Source organism: Dromiciops gliroides, chromosome 2 (genome assembly GCF_019393635.1).
Source record: "Dromiciops gliroides isolate mDroGli1 chromosome 2, mDroGli1.pri, whole genome shotgun sequence".
Classification (NCBI taxonomy): Eukaryota; Metazoa; Chordata; class Mammalia; order Microbiotheria; family Microbiotheriidae; genus Dromiciops; species Dromiciops gliroides.
In genome coordinates this window covers 312,059,028-312,084,106 of record NC_057862.1, presented here as the reverse complement: position 1 = coordinate 312,084,106, position 25,079 = coordinate 312,059,028, and the positions used below count along the sequence as shown (strand labels likewise).

General features: G+C 38.2%; 2 protein-coding genes across 5 annotated transcripts in view; one reads left to right on the top strand and one right to left on the bottom strand.

The window, feature by feature from the left end:
- Window positions 1-25,079, bottom strand: part of ARHGAP26 (Rho GTPase activating protein 26) — a 518,996-nt gene that overhangs the window by 285,067 nt on the left and 208,850 nt on the right. For all 4 annotated transcript variants that reach the window (XM_043983690.1, XM_043983687.1, XM_043983688.1 and 1 more), the window contains exon 11: window positions 16,245-16,323. In XM_043983690.1, the coding sequence (XP_043839625.1) occupies window positions 16,245-16,323 (79 nt within the window). The remainder of the gene's footprint in view (window positions 1-16,244; window positions 16,324-25,079) is intronic.
- LOC122740871 (60S acidic ribosomal protein P1-like) lies at window positions 12,932-13,310 on the top strand. Its single transcript, XM_043983691.1, has one exon. It carries the CDS (start codon window positions 12,932-12,934, stop codon window positions 13,259-13,261), a length of 330 nt encoding a protein of 109 aa, XP_043839626.1. The 3' UTR covers window positions 13,262-13,310.

The following is a 25,079-nucleotide window of genomic DNA, read 5'->3' as shown; positions in this document are numbered from 1 at the left end:
TTGGCTCTGCTTCTGACTCTCTGAACTTCACCACCATCCTTCCACTGCCACCCCTACCCCTATTTATTTATTTGTTTATTTTTAGTATTGTCTTTCTCCCACTAGGACATATACTCCTTAAAAGCAGGGATTTGTACAAGACTAAGCAAACAATAAGTGCTTAATAAATGCTTGTTGACATCTTTGTTGTTGACTGAGAGGTTAGAATGTAAGCTCCTTTTTTTGCCTTTCTTTGTATCCACAGCATGTAGCACAGAACCCAGAACATAGTAAGCCCTTAATAAACACTTACTGAACAGACTGACCATTATACAGCTATTTTGTATCAGACCCAGGACATATATAAGTCAGTCCTGTAGCCACTGCACCAAACTAGCAACCATGTTGGCTATTTAAATCAATTAAAAACCATTATCAGCAAGGCGAAGGGGAATGGAAGGGAAGGGAATAAGCATTTATTAAGTACCTAATACGCACCAGGCCCCCGTTCCTTACAAAGATATCATTTTGTCCTCCTGACAACTCATCAATATAGGTGTTATTATTATCCTCATTTTATAGCTGAGGAAATGAGTCAGACAGAGGTTTAAGTGACTTGCCCAAAGTAACAAAGCTAGTAAGTGTCTGAGGTTGGATTTAAATTCAGGTCTTCTTGACTCTGGGACCAAGTCTCTATCCACTGTACCACTAAGCTTAATAACAATGGTCAACAAAAAGAGATGGTAGGAGCATAATCTTGCCCAGATCACCTTTGTTCTGGAATGTTGTTAATACATTAATTCACCATGACATCACTAATCCCTACTGTGGTATCACGCAAGTTATAAATGAAATTGGACATGACCTGACCACTATAGTAAAAGTTAATTCGGAAGCATCTGTGCCTCTAAATATCGCATATATAATATGGCTTTTGTGGCATGAACTGCCTCCTGACACAATTTTATCTAATGTCATGTTTTCACAGAACCAGCTATTGCTAAGGAAGGATAATCCCCACAACACGTGATTAAGCACCAAAACATATTATACGGACAACTAAGTATTATGAGAAAAAAGTGACATTTTGGCTCACAAACTATGCCACGTGTATTTCATGCCTACTTAGATAAGTTCAAGAAAATAGTTGTATTTGAAAAAAAAAAAAGACTTTCATTTTAACCTTAGGAAAAACAAAAAAACAGAGAATGTCAGTGATTTCCTCAATCTCATGGAGGTGATGCTCTTTTGAGATTTATAGGGAAAATTAAATGAAAGACCACCAGTTAAAAATGCAAGAGTATATTTTTCTTCCCTAAGGGATCTTTGCTCAGTTTTTTCCCCCTTCTGTTTTGATTAAAGGGAAAAAAATAAATATCAATTTCCTGGGCATTTGGTCAAGACCACACAACAAATGAGGGCAATGGTGGCTGGCTGGGCAGCTATCCCGGATCCAACGCTAACCCGGTTCTGCCTTATGCTATAACCACTAGACCTCATATTTACATCATTTTCTGGATGAGCAAAATGGAAAGGCTTTATTTAAACTTTGTTGGGAAATCACTGTTTTGGAGTATGTTTACTTGTACCAGTGTGTGTTCCCAAGTCCACTGAATAGGAACTTTTTTTTTTTGAAAAGCATCATTAGGAATAATGTTCCTAGTACCACAATACCTCCTGGCACAAACCCGGGGACTCCAGATCAAACAAACAAAACTTTTAAAAAACCATAATATTGTTCTACTCTTCACCATGAAGGAAACCTAAGTACCCCATGGATCTCTTAATATTAGGAATATAACACAGTAGGGCAGGTAGGTGGCACAGTGGATAGAGTGCCAGGGCTAGAGTCAGGAAGACTCATATTGCCGAGTCTAAATCTGGCCTCAAGTACTGTGTCACCCTGGGCAGTCATTTAATCCTGTTTGCCTCAGTTTCCTCATCTGCAAAATGAGTTGGAAAAGGAAATGTCAAACCACTCCAGTATCTTTGCCAAGAAAACCTCAAATAGAGTCAGATACAACTGAAAAACACCATACCTTCTACAAATACATAAAAATGCCATCCTTGCTAATATCACTGATGAAGGTCATAGCTTTCTGAGATTTGGAATTGAATTACTATATATGAATGGTTTGACTTCTATGGAGCAATAACGGATTTGGAGCCATTTTAACCAACTGTCAAATGGACTAGGTAAATCCAATCAAATATGCTGCTGATTCCCTCGACCCTTCTTTAATTCGATTAAGACTAACAATCTCATTCGCACACTACAATAAAAGTATAAAAGAAAGAAGTCCATAGTGCCCAATCTACTGGCCCTGTTGTTGAAAGGTGAAAAGCCAGTGGGTCAAAGAGACTGCAAGGCTTTGAAGGCCACTGCAACCTTGAAGAAAATCCACAGGTAGAATGTTAAATTCCTTGAGGGCAAGTAGTATTTTATTTTTGTATCCCCCTGTGCCTAGCATAGTGTCTGCTGCTTAAATTAAGTATTCACAGAATCTAATGTCAGTCAAAGCATAAAATATGGATAACAAACAAGGTATCTGAAAATTTTAACAGAAAGTGAATTGGGGGGGGGCGGGGAAGGGTGGTTGTTTTTCAGTTGAGTGACTAATACAAAATGTGTACACTCTCTGCACCAATGCAGAATGGCAATTCATCTGTAGTCCTACAGTGACTTCCCCATGATGACACAGCTAGTATGACAACCAAGTCTAGTCTTCTATCTGCTATGCCAGGATGCATATACAACCACACTATCACAGTGTATTGGAAGAGAGATGCCAAACTGAAATGTGAGGGCATTCTTTGTTCCAAAGAAAAAAATCTAGCAAAAGGAGAAGGGAAGTAATATTATACATCAAGAAAGCACAGCATGAGAATCTAAAAACCCCAGAGCAGAAACAGTATGTAAAGCATGGAAGTAGAAGATAGAGTTTGGGGAGGATAAGATGGAATAACTGGTTATATAAAGGATATGGATAATATTTTCCTAATACAAAACCTAAGAGTTGACATAGAGATAAATTAGAGTAGTAACAGGAATAATGAACTACCAAACACTCTGCAGGAAGTCTTAGGTGCTTTTAGCAAAGCATCTGCTAAATTCCTGACTTGCTTTCCCTGGCAATTTCATCAGCCAGAAGACAGAGGAAGCATCAATAAAGGCAAACAGTTGGGTCTCTGGATTCAATTCTGACCAACAAGAAAGAATCTGTTCGTGATATGGAAGTAATGGGACCTTTGGGAGAAAGTGATCGCGTCAACTTGGAATGATTCATCATGAAGGAAGGGAATGCTGTGCACAGATCAGACTCTGGAGTCTAGACTTGACAAAAGCAGATTTCAGAAAATTGAGAGAAAAGATAGAAATGATTCCAAGGGACAGAGACTTAGAAAGAAAACATAGTTCAAGAGAAATGTGAGCTTTGGACAAAAATGTGATACAGACCACGCAGTCTCAAAAGATCCCAATGATGGGAGAAATCTAAATAAATAAACGTAGCTTCACTGAAAGATGATGGGGTTGGATTTCAAAAGAACAAGTCTAAAAGGATGAAAAGCGGGACATGCAAACAAGGATAATGTGCTTATTATCTTATTATCTGCCTAAGTCCCTCAAGGGATGATTTCATTTATTCTTGAATGCTCAACACAGTGCCTGGCATCCTGAGCACTTTATAAATGCCCTACAACAACCCTATATTACATAAACTTACATGCACATGTGTCATATACTTCCAGTAAAAAGTAAGCTTCATATCATCAACATTGAGTGTTGATCTACTGTGATGGACTATATTCTTCTCACCAATGCAATGGTACAGAAGAGTTCCAGGGAACTCATGATAGAAGAGGATCTCCAAATCCAAGAAAAAAAAAAAAAAAAGAACTGTGGAGTCTAGATGCTGAATGAACCATACTATTTCTTTTGTTTTGGGTGCTGTTTTTTTTTCTATTTTGAGGTTTTTCATCATTGCTCTGATTTTTTCTCTTATAACAGGACTAATGCAGAAATAGGATTAATGTTATTAAGTGTATATATATATATATATATATATATATATATATATATATATATATGTGTGTGTGTGTGTATAGATATCTATATCTATATGTATATAGATATATAGATATAACCTATATCAGATTACCTGCTGTCTAGGGGAGAGGGTAGGGAGGGTAGGGGAGAAAAATCTGAAATTGTAAGCCTTGTATAAACAAAAGTTGAGAACTATCTTTACATGTAACGGAAAAAAATAAAATACCTTATATGTAAAATTAAATTAAATTAAAAAGTAAGCTTCAAGCTCATGTGATACAGGGATTAGATTTATTCCATACTGCTGTAGAAGATAAAAGTTATAGAGAGGTAAATTTTACCATAACATAAGGAAAAACTTTCCAATAATTAATATTAGCTCACAATGGAATAATGATTCAAGGAAGCCTTATTCCACACAAAGAATTCCAAAGGCTGGTGGACCACTTATCAAGAATACTACAGAGGGGGCAGGAACCAAGATGGTGGAGAGTAGCCAGCAAATTGTGTGAGCTTTCCTTCTGTTCCCTCAAAAAGAACATTAAATCAAGCCTCTAGATGGAATGTGAAATTACAGAACCTGCAAAGATACAGAGAGACACAGTCTTCCAACCAGAGATAATTTAGAAGACTTCAGGAAGTTCAGAGTGGTGAGAAATCCACAAGCCATAGAGGCCTCAGTGTAGAAAGCCAGTGACACAGCCCCTATATCCCAGCACAAGAAACTTGAAACAGGGACCCTGGTGCCCCTAGAGGAGACCTCAACTTAAAAAAAAATAATAAGCAGCAGTATGAGTAAGAAATAAAAAAGAGCTCTCACCATTGAGAGCTTCTGTATCAACAGGGAAAAGGCAAACACAAAATCAGATGAGGACAATACTCTCAAATTGCCTACATGTGAAGCCTCAAGAGGGAAGATGAATTGGTCTCAAGAACAAAAAGCCTTCCTGGAAGAGCTCAAAAAGGATTTTAAAAATCAATTGAGAGAGGGGGCAGCTAGATGGTGCAATGGATAGAGCACCAGCCCTGGATTCAGGAGTACCTGAGTTCAAATCCGACCTCAGACACTTAACACTTACTAGGTGTGTGACCCTGGGCAAGTCACTTAACCCCAATTGCCTCACACACGCACACAAAAAAAATCAATTGAGAGAGGGGCAGCTAGGTGGCGCAGTGGATAGAGCACCGGCCCTGGAGTCAGAGTACCTGAGTTCAAATCTGGCTTCAAACACTTAACACTTACTAGCTGTGTGACCCTGGGCAAGTCACTTAACCCCAATTGCCTCACTAAAAAAAAAAAAAAATCAATTGAGAGAAATAAAAGGAACACAAGAAAATTATGAAAAAAGAATCAGCAGCTTGGAAAAGGAAGCACAAAGACTGACTGAAGAAAACAATTCCTTAAAAAATTCATTTGGCCAAATAGAAAAAAAGTGCATAATCTCACTGAAGAAAACAATGCCTTAAAAATTAAAATTGGATTAAAATTGGACAATTGGAAGATAATGAATCCATGAGACACCAGAAATCAGTCAAGCAGAATCAAAAGAATGAAAAAATAGAAGAAAATGTGAAATACATCATTGGAAAGACAACTGAAAACACCAGATCTGAATAGAAAATTTGATCTTAACATACAAGACTCAAGAGAATTTTAAAAAGGTAAATGGGGGGAAAAAAAGTTAACTCAATAAGGTTAAACTGTTTACATCCCTACACGGGAAAATAATACTTATAACTCTTGAGAACTGTATATATATTTGGGCAGACAGAAGGATTATACACAGAGGGTATAAATATAAACTATTTTTGATGTGATAATATAAAGAAAATTAAGGGGTTAAAAAGGGAGTTTATGGGGAGAAGAGGAAAGGGGAGGTGGAATTGGGTAAATTACATCATATGAAAAGGTGCAAAAAACCTATTACAATAGAGGGAAAGGAGGGGTGAACATTGTTTCAACCTTACTCTCACTAGATTTGATTCAAAGAAGGAATACCAAATATGTTCATTTGAATAAAGAAACTTAGCTTATCCTTTAGGGAAGTAAAAGGGGAAGGGGAAAGGGGGGGAACTGATAGAAGGAAAGGCAAAAGTAAGGGAGAAAAGGGTAAAGAAAAGGGAGGGGGTGATAAAAAGGGAGGGCAGATTGGGGGAGGCAGGGGTAAGAAGCAAAACATTGGTGAGGAGGAATAGGGTGAAAGAAGGGGGAAAGGTAAAAAGGGGGTAAATAGAATGGAGGGGAATAGACAATTAGTAATAATAACTGTGAATGTGAATGGGATGAACTCTACCATAAAACAGAAGTGAATTACAGAGTGGATTAAAAACCAGAATCCTACAACATGCTGTTTACAGAAAACACACTTGAAGCAGAGAGATACACACAGAGTAAAAGTAAAAGGCTGGAGCAGAATATATTATGATTCAGATAAAGTCAAAAAAGCAGGAGTTGCAATCCTTATCTTAGACAAAGCAAAGGCAAAAATAGATGTAATTAAAAGAGATAAGGAAGGAAACTACATCTTGCTAAAAGGTACTATAGATAATGAAGTAATCAATATCAATGATAAACATGTATGCGCCAAGTGGTATAGCTTCCAAATTCTCAGAGGAGAAGTTAAATGAGTTACAAGAGGAAAGAGACAGTAATACTATACTAGTGGGGGATCTGAATCTTCCCCTCTCAGAATGAGATAAATCTAATTGCTCTAAAGAGCAATTAATTCCAATATTATACAAATTATATGGAAAAATAGGTGGAGTTCTACCAAATTCCTTTTATGACACGAATATGGTACTGATACCAAAACCAGGCAGAGCAAAAACAGAGAAAGAAAATTATAGACCAATTTCCCTAATGAATATCGATGCAAAAATCTTAAATAACATATTAGCAAGGAGATTACAGCAAGTGATCACCAGGATAATACACTATGACCAGGTGGGATTTATACCAGGAATGCAGGGGTGGTTCAACATTAGGAACCATTAACATAATCAACCACATCAATAAGAAAACTAACCAAAAGTATATGATTGTCTCCATAGATGCAGAGAAAGCTTTTGACAAAATACAACACCCATTCCAAATAAAAACACTAGAGAGCTTAGGAATAGGTGAAGCTTTCCTTAAAATAGTAAGCAGTATCTACTTAAAACCATCAGCAAGCATTATATGCAATGGAGATAAGTTAGAGACCTTCCCAATAAGATCAGGGGTAAAGCAGGGATGTCCACTATCACGTTTATTATTTAATATTTTACTAGAAATGTTAGCTTTAGCAATCAGAGAAGAAAAAGGAATTAAAGGAATTAGAATAGGGAAGGAGGAAACAAAACTATCATTCTTTGCAGATGATATGATGGTCTACTTAGAGAATCCTAGAGAATCAACTCAAAAATTACTTGAAACAATTAAAAACTTTAGCAAAGTAGCAGGATATAAAATAAATCCACATAAATCATCAGCATTTCTATACATGACCAATAAAGTCCAGCAGCAAGGTATAGAAAGAGAAATTCCATTTAACATAAAGGTAGATAATATAAAATACTTGGGAGTTTACTTGCCAAGACAAAACCAGAAACTCTATGAACACAATTACCAAACACTTTTCACACAAATCAAATCAGATCTAAAAAATTGGAAAGATATAAATTGCTCATGGATGGGCCAAGCTAATATAATAAAAATGACAATTTTACCTAAATTAATTTACTTATTCAGTGCCATACCAATTAGACTACCTAAAAATTATTTTATAGAGCTAGAAAAAATAATAACAAAATTCATCTGGAAAAACAAAAAGTCAAGAATATCAAGGGAAATGATGGAAAAAAATGCACAGGAAGGTGGGTTAGCTGTACCAAATCTGGAGCTTTACTATAAAGTGGCAGTCATCAAAACTATCTGGTACTGGCTAAGAAACAGAGTGGAGGATCAATGGAATAGGCTAGGCATAGGAAACACAGTAGTAAATGACATTAGTAATGTACTGCTTGATAAACCCAAAGACTCCAGCTTCTGGGATAGGAATTCAGTATTTGACAAAAACTGCTGGGAAAACTGGAAGATAGTATGGCAGAAATTAAGCATAGACCAACATCTTACACCTTATACTAAAATAAGGTCAAAATGGGTACATGATTTAGACAAAAGAGGTGATACCACAGGTCAATTAGGAGAGGAAGGAATAGTCTATCTTTCAGATCTCTGGAAAGGAGAACAGTTTATGACCAAACAAGATATAGAGAATATTATGAAATTAAAAATGGATGATTTTGATTACATTAAATTTAAAAGGTTTTGTACAAACAGAAGCAATGCATCCAAAATTAGAAGGGATGCAGAAAGCTGGGAAACAATTTTTATGGAAAGTACTTCTGATAAAGGTCTCATTTCTAAAATATATAGGGAACTAAATCAAATTTATAAGAATCCAAGTCATTCCCCAATTGAGAAATGGTCAAAGGATATGAACAGGCAGTTTTCTGATGAAGAAATCAAAGCTATCTTTTGCCATATGAAAAAAATGCTCTAAATCACTAGTGATTAGAGAGATGCAAATTAAAACAACTCTGAGGTACCACCTGACACCTATCAGATTGGCTAATATGAAAAAAAAGGAAAATAATAAATGTTGGAGAAGCTGTGAGAAAATTGGAACATTAATGCCTTGTTGGTGGAGTTGTCACCTGATCCAACCATTCTGGAGAGCAATTTGGAATTATGCCCAAAGGGTTACAAAGCTGTGCATACCCTTTGACCCAGCAATACCACTTTTCGGTCTTTTTCCCAAAGAGATCATAAACCTGTATCTGATTACCTGCTTTCCAGAAGGCCGGGGGTGGGGGTGGGGGTGGGGGGGAGAAAAATTTGAAATTGGAAATCTTATCTAAACAAATGTTGAAAACTAAAATAAATAAATAAATAATTTTTTAAAAAAAGAATATTACAGAAAGATTCTAATTACAGGAGAGAGGCTGGAGTAGACAACCTTTAAAGTCCCTTCCAATTCTAAGAACCTACAATTCAAAAATCAAAAGCTGTACCAAAGAGCGTTTGATGAAAATGAGTGCTCTTGGGGCAGCTAGGTGGCGCAGTGGATAGAGCACCGGCCCTGGTTTCAGGAGTACCTGGGTTCAAATCCGGCCTCAGACACTTAACACTTACTAGCTGTGTGACCCTGGGCAAGTCACTTAACCCCAATTGCCTCACTTAAAAGAAAAAAAAAAAAGAAAATGAGTGCTCTTTGTTCCATGAGTTACTTTCCCCAAATCTCCAGCAAACTAACTATAATCTGATTCTTCCATGTGAAAATCTATTACTGTTTTTATAAACTAAGCTAAGAAATAACCACTACATAAACCTCAGTTTCCAAGTCAATATACATCTGGTATAAACCAGTTCTTTCCTCTGGGTCCATCAAGATTTATTAAGCACCTACTATGTGTCAGGCACTGTGCTAAGGCAAAGGGTTGCATGCAAAGGATGCCGTCAGGATGCCCTCCATGAAAATGGATGAAACAAGCTTTTACCCAACTACAACTGGCAGGAGATTATTATACAACTTCAGATGGGAAGACAAAGAGAAGGAATAACAGCAGGTGCTAGCAGCAAGGCAAGCCAGGGCTAGGCAATAATTTATCCATCCCTAAGGATTCCTTGACTGAATTCAGACCTATGATCCACAGGTTTGTTGCAAGAGTTTTAAAAATAATTCCCCTATCAGTATTTCCATTTGTTGAAAAGGGGGGGGGGGGCCGGGGAAGAAGCTTTTATCAATCCTCCTATGGATAAATCTCACCTACCATCATCCTCCTTCCCATATCTGTTCCCTATGGGTACAAAAAAACAATTATTAAATTTTCATGAGCAACTGTCAAGAAAATTTTTTACCAAAAGTTATAAGAAAAGAGGCAAAAATTATTAAATTTCTTTTAGCATCTGGATAGACCAGACTACGATAATATATATATTGAGGTTAAACCCATACAAATAGACATACAAAAATATAGACACGCTTAAGGAGAAGTCTCATAAGATGAAAATAGAAACAAAAATAAAAAACCCCAAAGACACTAATTCCTGCTAACACTAAAAAGAGAAGAAAAGAGAAAAGGTGTTATCCTTAGTACAAGCTGAGTTCAATCCAATAAAGATTTATCACTTTGAAGCCCTGTGATATCCCAAAACCAATCAATTGACAAGCATTTATTCAGTATTGGACCATAAAACAATTTAAAGGCTTTGAACCACATCCTGAGGTCTAGGGTCTCCAAACAAGCCTCCACTGACCTACTGGGTCATCCTTGGGGATGACATGACAAAAATGGATTCTGTACTGTTTACTTATGCAAATGAAATCACCAACTGCACACAGGAATGAAGAAAGACACTGGAGCCAGGAAATACAAATTTGCTGTGTCCTAGGATATCTATTTAATACAGATATGAGCACCCAGGTACAAGCAATGTAGAAATCAACAAGCATTTATTAAGTGCCTACTATGTATTAGGCACAATTCTTGCTCTCAAGGAGCTTATAGTCTATAGAGGGAAATAGGTCCACCATTTATTATGGGAAGTCCCCCGTCCCACACAAACAAGTCTCCATGTGAAATCACCACACATGCTCATCTTCCTTTTATATATAATAGGCATATGGCAAAAATACACTTCAAAGAGTGTTGGACATGGAGGCAAGAAAACCTGAGTTCATATCCAATCTCTGGTATTTACTACTTGTGTGCCTCTAGGAATGTGACATGACCCATCATCTTCAGTTTCCTCATCTGTAAAGTGGGGCTAATAATAACCCCTTCCATTTTCCATAGTTATTGTGAGGATAAAAGGAGACATCTGTAAAGTGTGTGGCAAACTTGAAAGTGTTAAATAAAGAGTAGGTATTATTATTATTGGGGGGGGGCAGGGCAATGAGGGTTAAGTGACTTGCCCAGGGTCACACAGCTAGGGTAGTTATTACTACTAACAAAAGGGGAAGGAAATCTGACCGAAATTGTTTTGGAGATGCCAATTACTAGCTACAAGCTACTTTGAGCCTTTAAGCTTTCACCAGCTACTGAATTCAATAAATGTCTGCTAAACTGAATTAGCTGCCTCTGTGTGTAAGACCCCTACGGTAAAAATTTTAAATTTAAAATCAGGTAACTTTCAACGCTGCCTCAGCTATTTATTACCTGTGAAGACCATTGGTAAGCCATTACCAACTCTTTGGACTTCCATTTCAACATCTGAAAAATAAGGTGGCCGGTCTCTAAGGTTGCTTCCAACTCTACATCTTTGACCCTAACATCCTATGACCTCCAATAATGATAATAACATAGCAAAGTGACATGAGGATAAGCAAGAGTGACAAAAAAAGTACAAACAAAAGGTCTAAGACTTCATTATGAGGGTAAGCTATCTTAATACTCGTCCTCAGTCATTTTCATTTCTCTGATAAGGCAACAAATGGAACTTAGGCAAATATATCACAAACTTCCATCATTATCGCCCACTAAAAATCCCTACACTGGACTGTGGCTCAGCCCTAGGCACTAAAAAGTGGCCAAAAAAACTCAAGAACAATGAACACCTGAGCAGTTTGTGTTACTTGAAAGTTTGCCTCCACCTCCATATGTCCTCTGAAGTCTCAAAGAACACTGAAATAGCCCCTGACAGAGAGAAATTCAGAGGGAAGTCTGTGAACAGAGAGATAAATAAATCAGAAGAGAGAAAGGAAAGTTGAAGAGCCATTATCAAAGCTTCCCAAAGCATGGATTTGATAATTTTTTTGTTGTTGCTACTGTTATTCAATCATTTCAGTCGTGAACGACTCTTCATGACCCCATTTTGGGTTTTCTAGGCAGGGATACTCGGATGATTTGCCATTTCCTTCTCCGGGTCATTTGACAGATGAGGAAACTAAGGCAAACAGAGGGAAGTGACTTGACCAGGATCATACAGCTAATTAGCATTGAAATTTGAACTCAGTTTCTTCCTGATCCAGGCCCTGGCACTACTCCTATCTACTTCGTCACCTAGAGCATATGGTCGATGGATACAAGAGCCTAAGGCCTTCGCCCCCCCCCCTGCCAACCCCTCCACCCCCCCACCCCCCCCACCCACCCCACCCCCGGCCAAAAGGTGGTTTGTTTTTGGTTGTTGTTTTGGTGTGGGGGGGGGAAGAAGAGAAGGAATCCATGCCCAAGGCAAACAGAATAATAATCCATGGTAGAGAGAAGTTAAAATGATTCCATTCTGCTTTCCCAAATTTTGGAAGCAAAAGGCATCCAGCAGATAGAAGTTCCTGGAGGGAGCAAAGATGTAATTTTTTATTTGTATCTAACACTTAACACAAAGCTTTGTACATACTGTAGCAGATACACAGTAAATGATTGTACATATATATTATATATATATATATATATAGTGAGAGAGAGAGAAGAGAGAGAGAGAGAGAGAGAGAGAGAAAGAAAATATGAGTGATCTTTGGACTGGAAAGGATGAACAAAAAAGAGCTAAAAGAGTTAATATAAATAAATAGGGCAGCTAGGTGGCACAGTGGATAAAGCACTGGCCTGGATTCAGGAGTACCTGAGTTCAAATCCACGCACCTCAGGACAATTGACACTTACTAGCTGTGTGATTCTGGGCAAGTCACTAACCCCCATTGCCCTGCCCCCCCAATAAAATAATATATATATTAAAAAATGTATACACACACACACACACACAGATATGAAATAAAATATGTAAGAGCTTAACAAGCTTTCTCTTCAGTTGTCTGTAAGGTGCTCGGTTCTTCTTTGGAAGCTAAGGCCACGTTGGGGTGAACCCTCACTTTAGCCGGAGACTAGCACCACTACAAACAAGTCTCTCCTCATCCATCTCCCGAAATGGCCATCTCTGAGCTCGCTTGTATCTACTCTGCTCTCATCCTTCACGATGATGAGGTTACAGTCACAGAGGATAAAATTAATGCCCTCATTAAAGCAGCAGGTGTAAATGTTGAACCGTTCTGGCCTGGATTATTTGCAAAGGTCCTGAACAATGTAAACATTGCAAGTCTCATCTGCAATGTAGGAGTTGGTGGACCTGCCCCAGCAGCTGGTGGTGCTGCTCCTGCTAGCACAGCTGCCCCAGCTGAGGAGAAGAAGAAAGAGGAAGCAAAAAAAGAAGAGTCCGAGGAGTGTGATGATGACATGGGCTTTGGTCTGTTTGACTAAATACATTTTTTGAAACATTAAATAAAAAGCTTAACTTAAAAAAAAAAAATTTTTTTAAATAAATAAATAATAAAAAATCAGAACCAAGGAAACTACATCCAAATGGTCAAATATGATTAACAGGACCACTATCAATGACCTTTTAAAAACAAATCAAGAGGAAACAGGAAAAGTGCCACAGGCCTAGAAAAAGGCAAGTGTCCAAGTTTTTCAAAAGGAAGAATAGAGTAGAATCTAATAGATCAATGAACTCGACTTCTTCTTCTGTTTTTTTAAAAAAATATTCTAAGATGTATTACTAAAGGGCAGTTTTTGAACATCTGGGGCAGGGGGAGGGTAAGGTCACAAAAAGAAAGCCACAGCTCTATCAAGCGTGGGTCAAGTCTTTTTGCTTTTTTGATAAGGTTACCAGCCTAGGAGACTGGGGGAATGTTGAACACCAACTACACCTAGATGTCAGGAAAGTATTTGGCTAAGTCTCTGAGATATTATTCTTGTAGACAGAAAGAGGAAATGCATACTAGATAACAAACAGTATGTATTTGGAACTGGTTGAATGACCAGACTCAAAGAATCTGTCTTCTGATTTATTCACCTCTTTTTATTTTTTATTTTTTGTGGGGCAATGGGGGTTAAGTGACTTGCCCAGGGTCACACAGCTAGCAAGTGTCAAGTGTCGGAGGCTGGATCCGAACTCAGGTACTCCTGAATCCAGGGCCGGCGCTCTATCCACTGCGCCACCTAGCTGCCCCCTATTCACCTCTTTTAATGCAAAATTCATTATTCAGATCTTCAAGTACATTGAGTGCTCATCATAAACCTCTAAAGTCCCTTCCAATTTTAGCATCCCATGAACTTGAATGGAAGTCTTCAACGTAGTACAGTGGATGGAGAATGTGGCCTCAAGTGAGGAAGCCCTGAGTTGAAATACAGCCTCTTATTACAGCTGTATGGCCCTGGCATATCACTTAAACTGTTTGTTTCCTTCAGTTGTGATGTGGCATCCAAAAGTTAGGGTGATCTTAGGCTACAATAAAAGTGCATATTTGGTTTGAAAGCAAATAATATTTTGCTTACATTCACAAAGTCATTTATTAGAGGAATTCCAAATACCCAGGCATGCTTATTTAATCAAATGATGGGCAAAGACAAAGAATTCTGTAACAAAATACTATCACTTAAGAATACCTTTTCTTTGCATCTTCAATAATGTCTCTGTAATGTTTTCTAAGATAATGTACTAAAAATTATAATAGAATGTTAACAAAAGAAATTCAGAGAGTTCTCCTGGCATATTTTTAATAATTTAAAAATAGAAATATAAGGTCTTGAGATTTTTCTTTAAAAAAAAGAAGGAAAGAAAGAAAAGAACAGCATAATATCCAAAATCAAAGAGGTGATAATCCCACTGTACTCTCCCTGATCGGATCACATCTAGAGTAGAGTATGTTCAGTTCTGGGAACAACATTAGAAAGGACAAATGGGAGAGCACGAAATGGAAGAACATCAGAAATATGGAAAAGCCTTAAGATCATGTCACGCAATCATTGGTTGTGGGTACATGATGCATGTTCTCAAATGACTGCAGGTCTGCCATGGGAAGAAGGGATGCGATTTGTCCCGTTTGGCTCCAGAAGACAGAAACAAAAGCAAAGAATAGCAATTAGGAAGTTTTAAGTTGGTGTCAAGAAAATTTCCTAAAAATTAGAGTTTTCTAAACATGGAACAGAATGCCTTGAGAAGCAGTGGCTTCTCCAGTGGATTAAGGCAAACAGAGGGTAAGTGAGTGCCCAGGGACACAAAGATATAAGTGTCTAAGGCTGGATTTTGAACTTGGGTCCTCTGACCTCCAGTCTTAGCTCTCTTTCTGAGGACATCGCCTTGCTCAAACAAAACAAGTAAGTCACTTGCCCAGAGTCACACAGCTAGTAAGTGCCTGAGGCTGGATTTGAACTCTGATCTTCTTTACTCCAGGCCTAGGCCACCTAGCTACCTTTAAAGACTTTAGCTACTCTGATCAATACAGTAATCCAAAACAATTCCAAAAAAATCTATGATAAAAAATACTATCCATCATCAGAGAGAAAAATGACAAATGCAGCTGAAGCAGAATTTTTTCCACTTTTAAAAAAAATTCTGCAACACAGCTAATATAGAATTATGATCTGCAATATGTTTCTTGCCCTTTTTTTCCTCCAATATGGCTAATACAGAAATATGCTTTTACATGACTTTGCATGTATAATTGATATCATATTGCTTGTCTTCTCAATGGCTGAGGGAGGTAGGGAGAGAATTTGGAATTCAAAAACTTTTTAAATGAATGTTAAGAATTAAAATAAGAAAACAATACCATCTCTCTCAAATTAAAATGTAATCTGATCTTCTGCTATAGGGAAAAACAAAGACTATAAAGAAAGCTGCCTAAAAGGAACCTAACCCTAACGCACATAAAACAAGAACTGCATATTTTAATTCAAAGGACTTTTGACTCTAAGAAAGGGTTTAGGGGAATGAGAAATATATTCTCTATTTAATTCTAGAGGAAGAACAAGAATAAATAGTAAATGATAACAGTCAGTGATTAGTGAGAAAAGTATAGTGCTTTATTGTATTTTTTATTGCACTTCTTTAAATGCTGAATTAAATTACAGATGTCCTTAAAAAATAGTGTTATGCTAATAGTTATTCAGATTCAAGGTGTTTTTTTAAATAAAATTTTAAAGCATAATTGAGTGGGAAAGTATGTTGTTATATTATCAATCAACCATGCCTATGGCTCTAACCATTTGGTGCATATCCAAGGCATATCCCCAGGTTCTTTAGTCACCTACGAGCAGCTACCTAAATACTAATATTGTGTGAAACAGTCTCATATGAATTTCTTTTCCAAACTCTAATCTACAAGACTGTGTCATTCCCAAGGAAGCAAAAAGATCTCGTATGATTTTGTCCTACCCATTTCACTGAAGAGCCACTTACTGGTTCCTGGCCATCCATGGCTTCCATCCAGAGTCTCCGGTCCTCCTCAGACAGCGCTTGCATGGTGATAACACCTGGCCTGTGGGGAAAGAAAATAAATTTAAAATAAACATACCTGAATAGGTAAAAGAGAAAAGTGTCAGCAAGGATGGTTCTAAGAGGAAATGTCCTATTTCTGGGGCTCACTTTGTGGGAATTGAATCAAATAACTTCTGAGATACCAACCAGCTCTAAATCTATGATCTTTTCCCCAGTCAAAGTTCTAAAACAAAGGCAAGAAAGGCTTTCTGAGTCTAATTACAGAAGTAGACATAACAACATCATGTAGAAACTGTGCTAAGTCTGTGCCCACTCTCCCCAGAGGTGGCAATAGAGTGGACATGCCCCTGCAATGTTGGGGGGAAATGTTTGCATGTACTTCTGTTCTTGCTGGATCTTCAAATGAACTATTCCTTTGTAAAAGCTTAAAAACACACACATACACATTCCAGACACTTGGAATAGCAAGTTATCCTAATCCCTTTACAATCTCACAAAACAAAGTCATTTCTATTTGCCCAGCTAATTCTTTTTTCCTTTCTTTTTTTTGGGGGGTGGGGGTGGGGGTGGAGGTGGGGAAGGAAGGGCAATGAGCGATAAGTGACTTGCCCAGGGTCACACAGCTAGTAAGTGTCAAGTGTCTGAGGCTGGATTTGAACTCAGGTCCCCCTGAATCCAGGGCCAGTGCTTTATCTACTGCGCCACCTAGCTGTCCCCCTGACCAGCTAATTCTTAATGAGACCATTTGCTCTATAATTATGATAATTATAAAACAAGTAGCCCCAATTTATTAATAACTCACATTTCCATATATCATTCACATGTCAATGTACTTTTCTCATAATGACCCTATAAGATAAGTACTTCCACGTTCCATGCTAGGTGGTACAATGGATAGAGCACCTAGAATCAGAAAGACCAGAGTTCAAATCCAGTCTCAGAACATCATTAGCTGTATAACCCTGGGCAAATTACTTAACCTTGCCTCAGTTTCCTCATGTGTAAAATGGGGATAATAGCAGCGCCTACCTTTCAGGGTTGTTGTGAAGATCAAGTGAGATAATAATTGCAAAGTACTTATTTAGGACAGTTCCTGGTACACAGTAAGCAAGTACCAGATAAGTGAGTAAGAATGGAGGGAAAATGAGGAAGAATAGATGAAAAGATTTCCTGACACCCAGGCTCATGATTTAAAACAATTATCTCCCCAGTATAGGAACACAACAACATGATTATACATAAAACCACAAATGTGCATTATGTACAATATACTTTTTAAAAAGAGTATATTCAATGTGTTACTTTCAAAATCGTCCTTTTTTAAAAAAATGCCTTAAAGGCCCAGCCCCTCTTTTTTCTTCTTTCTTTTTTGTTTTTTTGGCAATATTCTAGATGGCTAAATTTGTTCCGCCTTTCCCCAGCTGATGGGCACCCCTGTTGCTTCCAGTTCTTTGCTATTAAAAAAAAATAGCTACTATAAATATTTTTGTACTTATGGATCTTTTTCCTCTCTTTGATCTTTGAGGTACAGGCTTAGTAGTGGTATCACTGGGTCAAAGGGTATGCACAATTTAATGATTAGGGGATAATAGTTACAAATTGCTTTCCAGAATAGCTAGACTAATTCTATGAAGAGTGTATTATTAATGGAACTGTTTTTTCACAACCACGTCAACAACTGTCATTTTACTTTCTTGTCATCTTTGTCAATCTGATGTGAAGTGGAACTTCAGGGTTGTTTTAATTTGCACTTCTCTAATAATATTTTAAAACATTTAAAATATATATATGGCTGTTAATTGCTTGGATTTAAGAACTGCTTGCTCATTCATTGACCATTTATCTACAAAGGAATGGCTGTGATTCTTATATACTTGGATATATTATATATTTGGATTCAGATATTATATATTTGAATATATAAGGACATATCTTTTACATATCCTTGCTTCTCCAATTTATGTTATCACCTATTACATATTACACACACTATATCCCTCTGGAGTTTGTTGTGCAATATCCAGTAAGATCTGGGTCTGAACCTAATTTCCCCAGATTGCTTTTCCAGTTTTCCCAGCAGTTTTCGTTGAAAAGTGACTCCTTACCCCAGAGTGATTGTGGTCCTTGTGCTTATCAAATGTTATGTTTGTTTCTATATGTTGTGTCTAATCTGTTTTCCTTATTGAAATTTAAATAGTTTTTATGGTTACTCTTTTGTAGTATAGTTTGGGGATCTGGTATGCCTAGGCTCTCTTCCTTCAGGATTTTTTTAAAGTGAAATAACCTCGTTTGCTTACAGATATTAGAAAAGCAGCTGTTAAAGTTGGGGGCAATGAATTTCCAATTTTTTTATCTAAAAAAAAACCCTTTTTTTAATCTAAAAAATTTAAAATTTACTCTTATTTAATGTCATGATTTGACACTGGTCCTCACTCAGTTTGCATGTCAGACACATTGTCATTTTATAATAGTATTAATATACTATTAGTATAATTAGCATAATACATTAGTATAATTATAATAGTATTAATACATATATTAATACATAGTATTCATAATATTTTCTGAGAACAAGTGTTTTATACCATTAATAAATAAAATAAATATTTTTAAATATCACATCCTTTAAAGAATTTCTGTGTGTGTTTTCTTGGGTACATAATATAATAAAAATGTATGATTGATATATATCTATATATATCTATATAGATATATATGAATACAGGAGCAGCTTCAAAAAAATTTTTTTGTAATAAGTACATGATGAAAACAATTTAGAGACCACTCCCTTAAAATGATTTGGGAAAGCTTCAAAGGAGCTTGCAAGCCTGTTTATTTTTTAAAGCTATGCATAAAGGTTTCCTAGGAATCACACATCCAACAAAAACCATTTAACTGAATTCCCACAGGTACACAGCTCAGAACTAAAAGGGAGGAAGGGAGGAAGGGAGGGGGTAAACAAGGAGGGAGAGATGGGGTGGGGGGGTGGGGAGAGACAGAGAGTGACAGAGACAGAGAGAGAATACCATAACAGAAAAGACCAATACAAAGAAACCATGAGCTTCAAGTACCAGATAAGTCAAATCTTTCAAATCACTCCCTTTCCAACAGTCTGGGAGAACTTAACAGGAAGAATCAATCAATGACCCAAGAAGCATTTATTAAGCACTCATGCTGGCAGGCCTGGTGCTAATGCTAGGCATGAAGAAAATTATGGAGACACACTCCAAAACAGTCCCTATCCTCAGGTAGCTTATACTCTGGCCTAGAGAGGCCCAGACACCATGACACAATGTGGAAAGGGCACTAATACTGCAATGGGTTTGACACCCAGTCATTTGCCTGTTGTGTGATTTGGAGCTAGGCATTTAGTCATTCTGACTCAGTTTCCTCATTTGCAATTGAATTAAACTAAATCCCTTCCAACTAATATCTGAAGGGTCTCAAACCATCTAAGTCTGAAATTCTGTCACAGGCCTCACAAGTGTTCTATTACACTTACAGATATACATTTGGCAATTAAGACTGAATAGTAGAAGTCGTTTCCCCCATGTACCTCCACACACCTGAATTACTTTGTTCTGAATAGTTCTCTGTGGCTTCCTTGCAATGTAATATATTGGCTAGAGTAATGGCTTGAAGTCCAGTAGGGTTAGGTTTAGACAGGTGTCTGACCCAAGGCAACTTAACCCCCCTCTTCTTCAGCTAACTCAGGGATAGCAATAGCACCTACCCCTACAGGACTGTAACAGGACTCAAATGCATAAAGCACTCTGCAAACCATAATGTACTGAATAGATGCTAGTTATTATTATTACTCAGCTCAACATTAAGTACTGGATCCACCCTTTACCTGTTACCTCCCTCTACCTCTCTCCATTCCCCACCCCACAAACACACAGCCCTTTGATAAGTAAAAAGGTTTTTAGAAGAGCCAGTGCAGCAGGGATGGGAGATGTTCCTGTAAATGCTGGTACGTGTCTTGGCACCGCAACAAGCTACCACAGAGAAGAGAGGCCAATAGCTTCCTCCATCCATGAGTGCCTGGCAATACCCTTCTCTCTCAGCTTCTCAGAAATTACCATTCTGAGAACTGAGCCCTATTTCCCATCAGCCAATGGTTGTTTGTGGAGAGCGCCAGGCCTAGTCACTGTCAGTCACATGTCTGGAGACACAGCACTGGCCTCCTTGGCTTCCACAGATCCGACCTTATGGTCCTGGGGTCCAAGGCTTTGAGTTTATCGTTCTTTTCCCACTCAAAAACAAACACACACCCACAAAATCTTCATTCCCTTGGAACAAAGCAAAGCCCAAAGCCCTCATCATTTGCAAAGTTTTAGTTCCTGTACAAACAGTATATTAACTCCATCACCACCCTGTTAATTTCCTTGAGTCTTCCTGCAGGTCGGCCTGGTCATCCAGACTGTCCTCCAGTCGCCTCTTAGTCTTGAGGCTAACATGTCCCTAGACTTTCCTAGAGTCTGGCCCTGATGGACAATGCACAATAAAAGTGACAACAATTTAAGGTATTGAGACATCCTCCACCTGCGGACTGTCATGTCAGATACTAAAACAGCTCCATAACATGGAGGTTGAGGGGTGGGGGGTGCTATCCCCATTTTATAGAAGAGGAAACAGAAAGAGAGAACTTAAGTGCCTTGTCCAAGGTCACACAGCTAAAGCCTGAGATCACAATCTGACCTCAGGACTTCTTGACTCCAAGTCCAAAGCTCTATCTACTGAGTCACCTGTGTATGTATGCAGATCTAAAGACATTTATCTATCTATACAACATAAATATATACATACACCGATACACATATCTACATACAAATATAAACATATATATGTGCACGCAGGCACACATATGCACATTTATGCCTGGGCATACAGTCTCTATCCCCAAGGTTCTTAGATTCCACTACCAATGTGTTTATATATAATAGATGCAAAAGGAATAATAAGTCATTTTTAGGAGGGAGAGAGCATTGAGCAACTGGAGAAATCAGTCAAGGTTCCATGCAGAAGATGGTGCTTGACCTGATTTTTGAAGGAAACCCAGGATTCCCAAGCGGGGAGCAGAGGATAGAGAGTGTTCTAGACACCTGAATAGCCAGTGCAGAGGCAAGTATCATGGGCACAGAACAACAAAGCAAGAAGACGTGCATGGAAGAGTCAAAAGGTAGAAAGGCACTTAAGTTCTGAAGAACTTCAACGAGCTGTTTTTATATTGGATCCTAAATATAACAGGGAGCTACTGAAGGTTACAGAATGGGGATGGGTGAGCCTGTACTGTGAGAAAGTCACTGGCAGCTGTGGAGGGTGGTGAAGGAAGAGACCACAAAAGGAAAGAGGACAAAGTTGGATAGAATGAGTACATCTGGTCTTGTTGCTGACAGAATCCAACGGCAGGATTTCATAAAGCAGCAATACCATAGAGAGTGCTGAGGCTACTATTAAGATTTGTTTTCTGGCACTCGGAAAGAAAAGTAAATAAACGTCAATCTTTTAAATTCATCTTTGTGTCCCCAATCACCAATTCTTCTCTCTCAACCATGGTTGGATGCATTTGGTTCCTCCCACTCTCCCCTTTGGAGTACGCTCACTGAGAGGTCAAAAGAAGCAATACTCTCAAAGTCTCCCCAATTTTGGAACTGATCGCATGATATGGGAGACTCTAGCAAAGAACCTCCCAGTATGGCGTGTCCATATCAAAGAAGGTGCTGTGCTCTATGAGTGAAGCAGAATTGCATTAGCTCAAAAGAAACGTGAGATGTTCAAATTTAGAGACATCTCCACTCCGAATGTTCCTGTGGACTATTTGTGCTCAACCTGTGGCAGAGCCTTCCAATCTCACATTGGTCTGATCAGCAACAATCGAACACACTGTACCTTAACCCCAACATAGTGATGTCATTTTGGTCCAACTCAGTTGAAAGCATCTTTTGTCTCATTAGGATTCAAACCACTACCACACACAGTTTAGCTCATTTTCAGATTTCCTAAAATCAAGACACAAGGAAACTCTCCCTCCCATGTTAGATTGGAGAAACCTATTCCCTCACTCATGGTCACACTCCCCCTTCCACACTGATCCCTATGTGACACATATGCTAAGGGGACATCTGGATCTAAGACTTCAATGGTTATAGGGAACACCTTTTGAGGAAGTGTCTATCAGTATGGATCTGAGCAATGGATATGGAATCAGGAAGAAGTGAATTCAAATTACTAGCTACATGACTCTGGATATGTCACTTAACCACTGCCTGCCTCATTTTCCTCATCTGTCAAATGGGAATCATAATAGCACCTACCTCTCAGGGATGCTGTGAGGATTAAATGATAGAATGTTTGTAAAACACTTTACAAGCCTGAAATTGCTATATAAATTTTGTTGTTATTATTATTATTCATAGATGTGTCTACATACCCCCATTTAGAAAGAATATATACCTCTATTGGCCAAAAATATGACAGGATAATATTTACAAATCAGTATTATGCACTCTGGTTGTATTCACCAAATGTAAGTGCACGCACGCACGCACACCACCACCCCCCCTTTCATTCTTCCTCCTAAAACATATGGTGTTTTTAGTCCCTTTCTTATAGGGTCACAACTTTTTTTTTCCTTTTAATTTAAAATTACCACTAGAAATTGGGAGGGGGTGGTGCAAATAATGAACTGCCCTACAGAGAGAAGCCTCATCCCAAATGCCCAGTGAGGACTTCTCTTCCTTCATACCCTTAAGCTCCACCTGTTGACCACTAAGTAATAAGACCACCAACAAATGATCTTAGCATCTAGATTTAAGGGCCCAGCCTGTGGACAAATTCTCAAACACAGACCATTCTGACAGGAGAGAGGCCCCTCTGCAAGGCAAGCACGGCAGGAGGGCTGGAGAAAAATTAACATGTTGATATTATGACCTTTTCCTTTTTCCTCCTGTTGAAAAGTATCAAAGCGCCTCATTTCCTCCATGTGGAATTAAATGCCTGATAAGCGACAAGAATGGGGAGAGAACAGCCAGTAGATTCTGGCAAGGGGCTCACTCCGGCAACCATGTGGGAGGGCAACAAGGTAGAACCCTGACTCCTGACATGGAGCAAGTCCTTGGTCACATCTATATCTGAATCAGATCGAGAACCATGAGTCCCATTCATACCTTTTCACAGCCTCCTGATTGCTCTCCTTGCTCCAATTCATCAACCACTAAAATGATTTTCCTATTATGCCTACAACTTCCTATTAAACTTTTCTGGCACTGAAAGTGCTTTTCCACCTAGCCTTGACCTTTCTGCCTTATTACATGAACTAGTCTCCTTACTCTTACTCTTCTTCATACATGACCTGTCCATTTCCTTTGTCTGTGTCTTTTACTTACCAGGCCACAATCCCTCCCTTACTGGGAATTTACTCATCGTCCTCAACTTAGAGGCTTTGAATACCTGGTTGGACTCAAAATTCAGCAGGAATACCATCTCCTACATGAAAAGCCTTTCCTCAGTGCCCCCAGCTTCTAGCACTCTCCCGTGCCCCCCCCCCCCAAATCACCATATTTATTTTTAGATGTCTACATATGTAGACGTCGTTTAACCTGAAAGAACATAATATTGAAGGCAGGAACTGTTTTGCTTATGTTTTTGTCTTTGTCTTCCCAGTCCTAAGCATACAAATGTGCCTAGTATCAGTAGAAGTTTACTGATAATTGGACCTAAAGAACCATTCAAGCCTCTTATTCTAAATTTACAGAGAAATTGTGAAACCTCATTTCACAAGTGATGAAGTCTTCAAAAGGAATTTGGATTCCAACAAGATCTATTTCATAGCACATTTCCTATCTCCTGTTACACGTGCGCTCTCTCTCTCTCTCTCTCTCTCTCTCTCTCTCTCTCTCTCTCTCTCTCTCTCTCTCTCTCTCTCATTCCCTCCTTCCCCACCCCACCCCCTTCCCTCTGCTGGTTCAAATTCTTGACAGCTCAGGATTTATGCATCAGCAGACAGTGGTCAATAATAACTTTGATTAGTCCAGAACTAAGTTTACTAGACAGAGTCTTTCTTACTCTAATCTTAACTTCTTAACATCAACACTGGTGATCTCAGTGGTTTGGCAAATGACCCATTTCCTATTGGACAAGGAAACTACATCAACTCCACCCACTGAAAAACACACAAAGAATCTACTACCAGTATTAGAGCTTCTGTAGGAAAGATTTTACTTTCTACTTTCATTTTTTCTTCCCGTGAGCTAAATACCAAGAGTAGCTTTCTGGTAAGGGCAAAACAGAACGACTAGGGCTGTTCATATGAAGTTACATCCTCATATGCTAGTAAAAATCCATGAATTAATGGTTTAAATAGGTCATCAGCTCTTAGACTTGGAGGAAAGTTGAAAGAAATAAGGAAAGTTTGGAAAATTGAAAGTTTGTGCTCATCAAAATAAATGTACAAGCACCAGTAAACAATTATAATAAAAACAACAACAACAAAAAAAGTCTATCTTGCATTTCTAATGCACAAATGGAAATACAGATTTTTTTTTAAAATGCCCTGAGAGCCAGCCCCTAAGGTGGCCCAATGATAAGGTACCTCATGAATTAGACAGATTCCTATAACCACCAAATATGAGACATGAGCACTGGCCATGTTTAAAGAGCTGGTACAAGACAGAGATGAATCTTTTAGATTCAGAGAGACAGAACAACAGAACCAAGAATAGTCTTTCCCTTTCTTAAAGGATGACTAGTCATTGACAATTACTAAAAGGGTGTTTGAAGCAAAATCAGTGATAT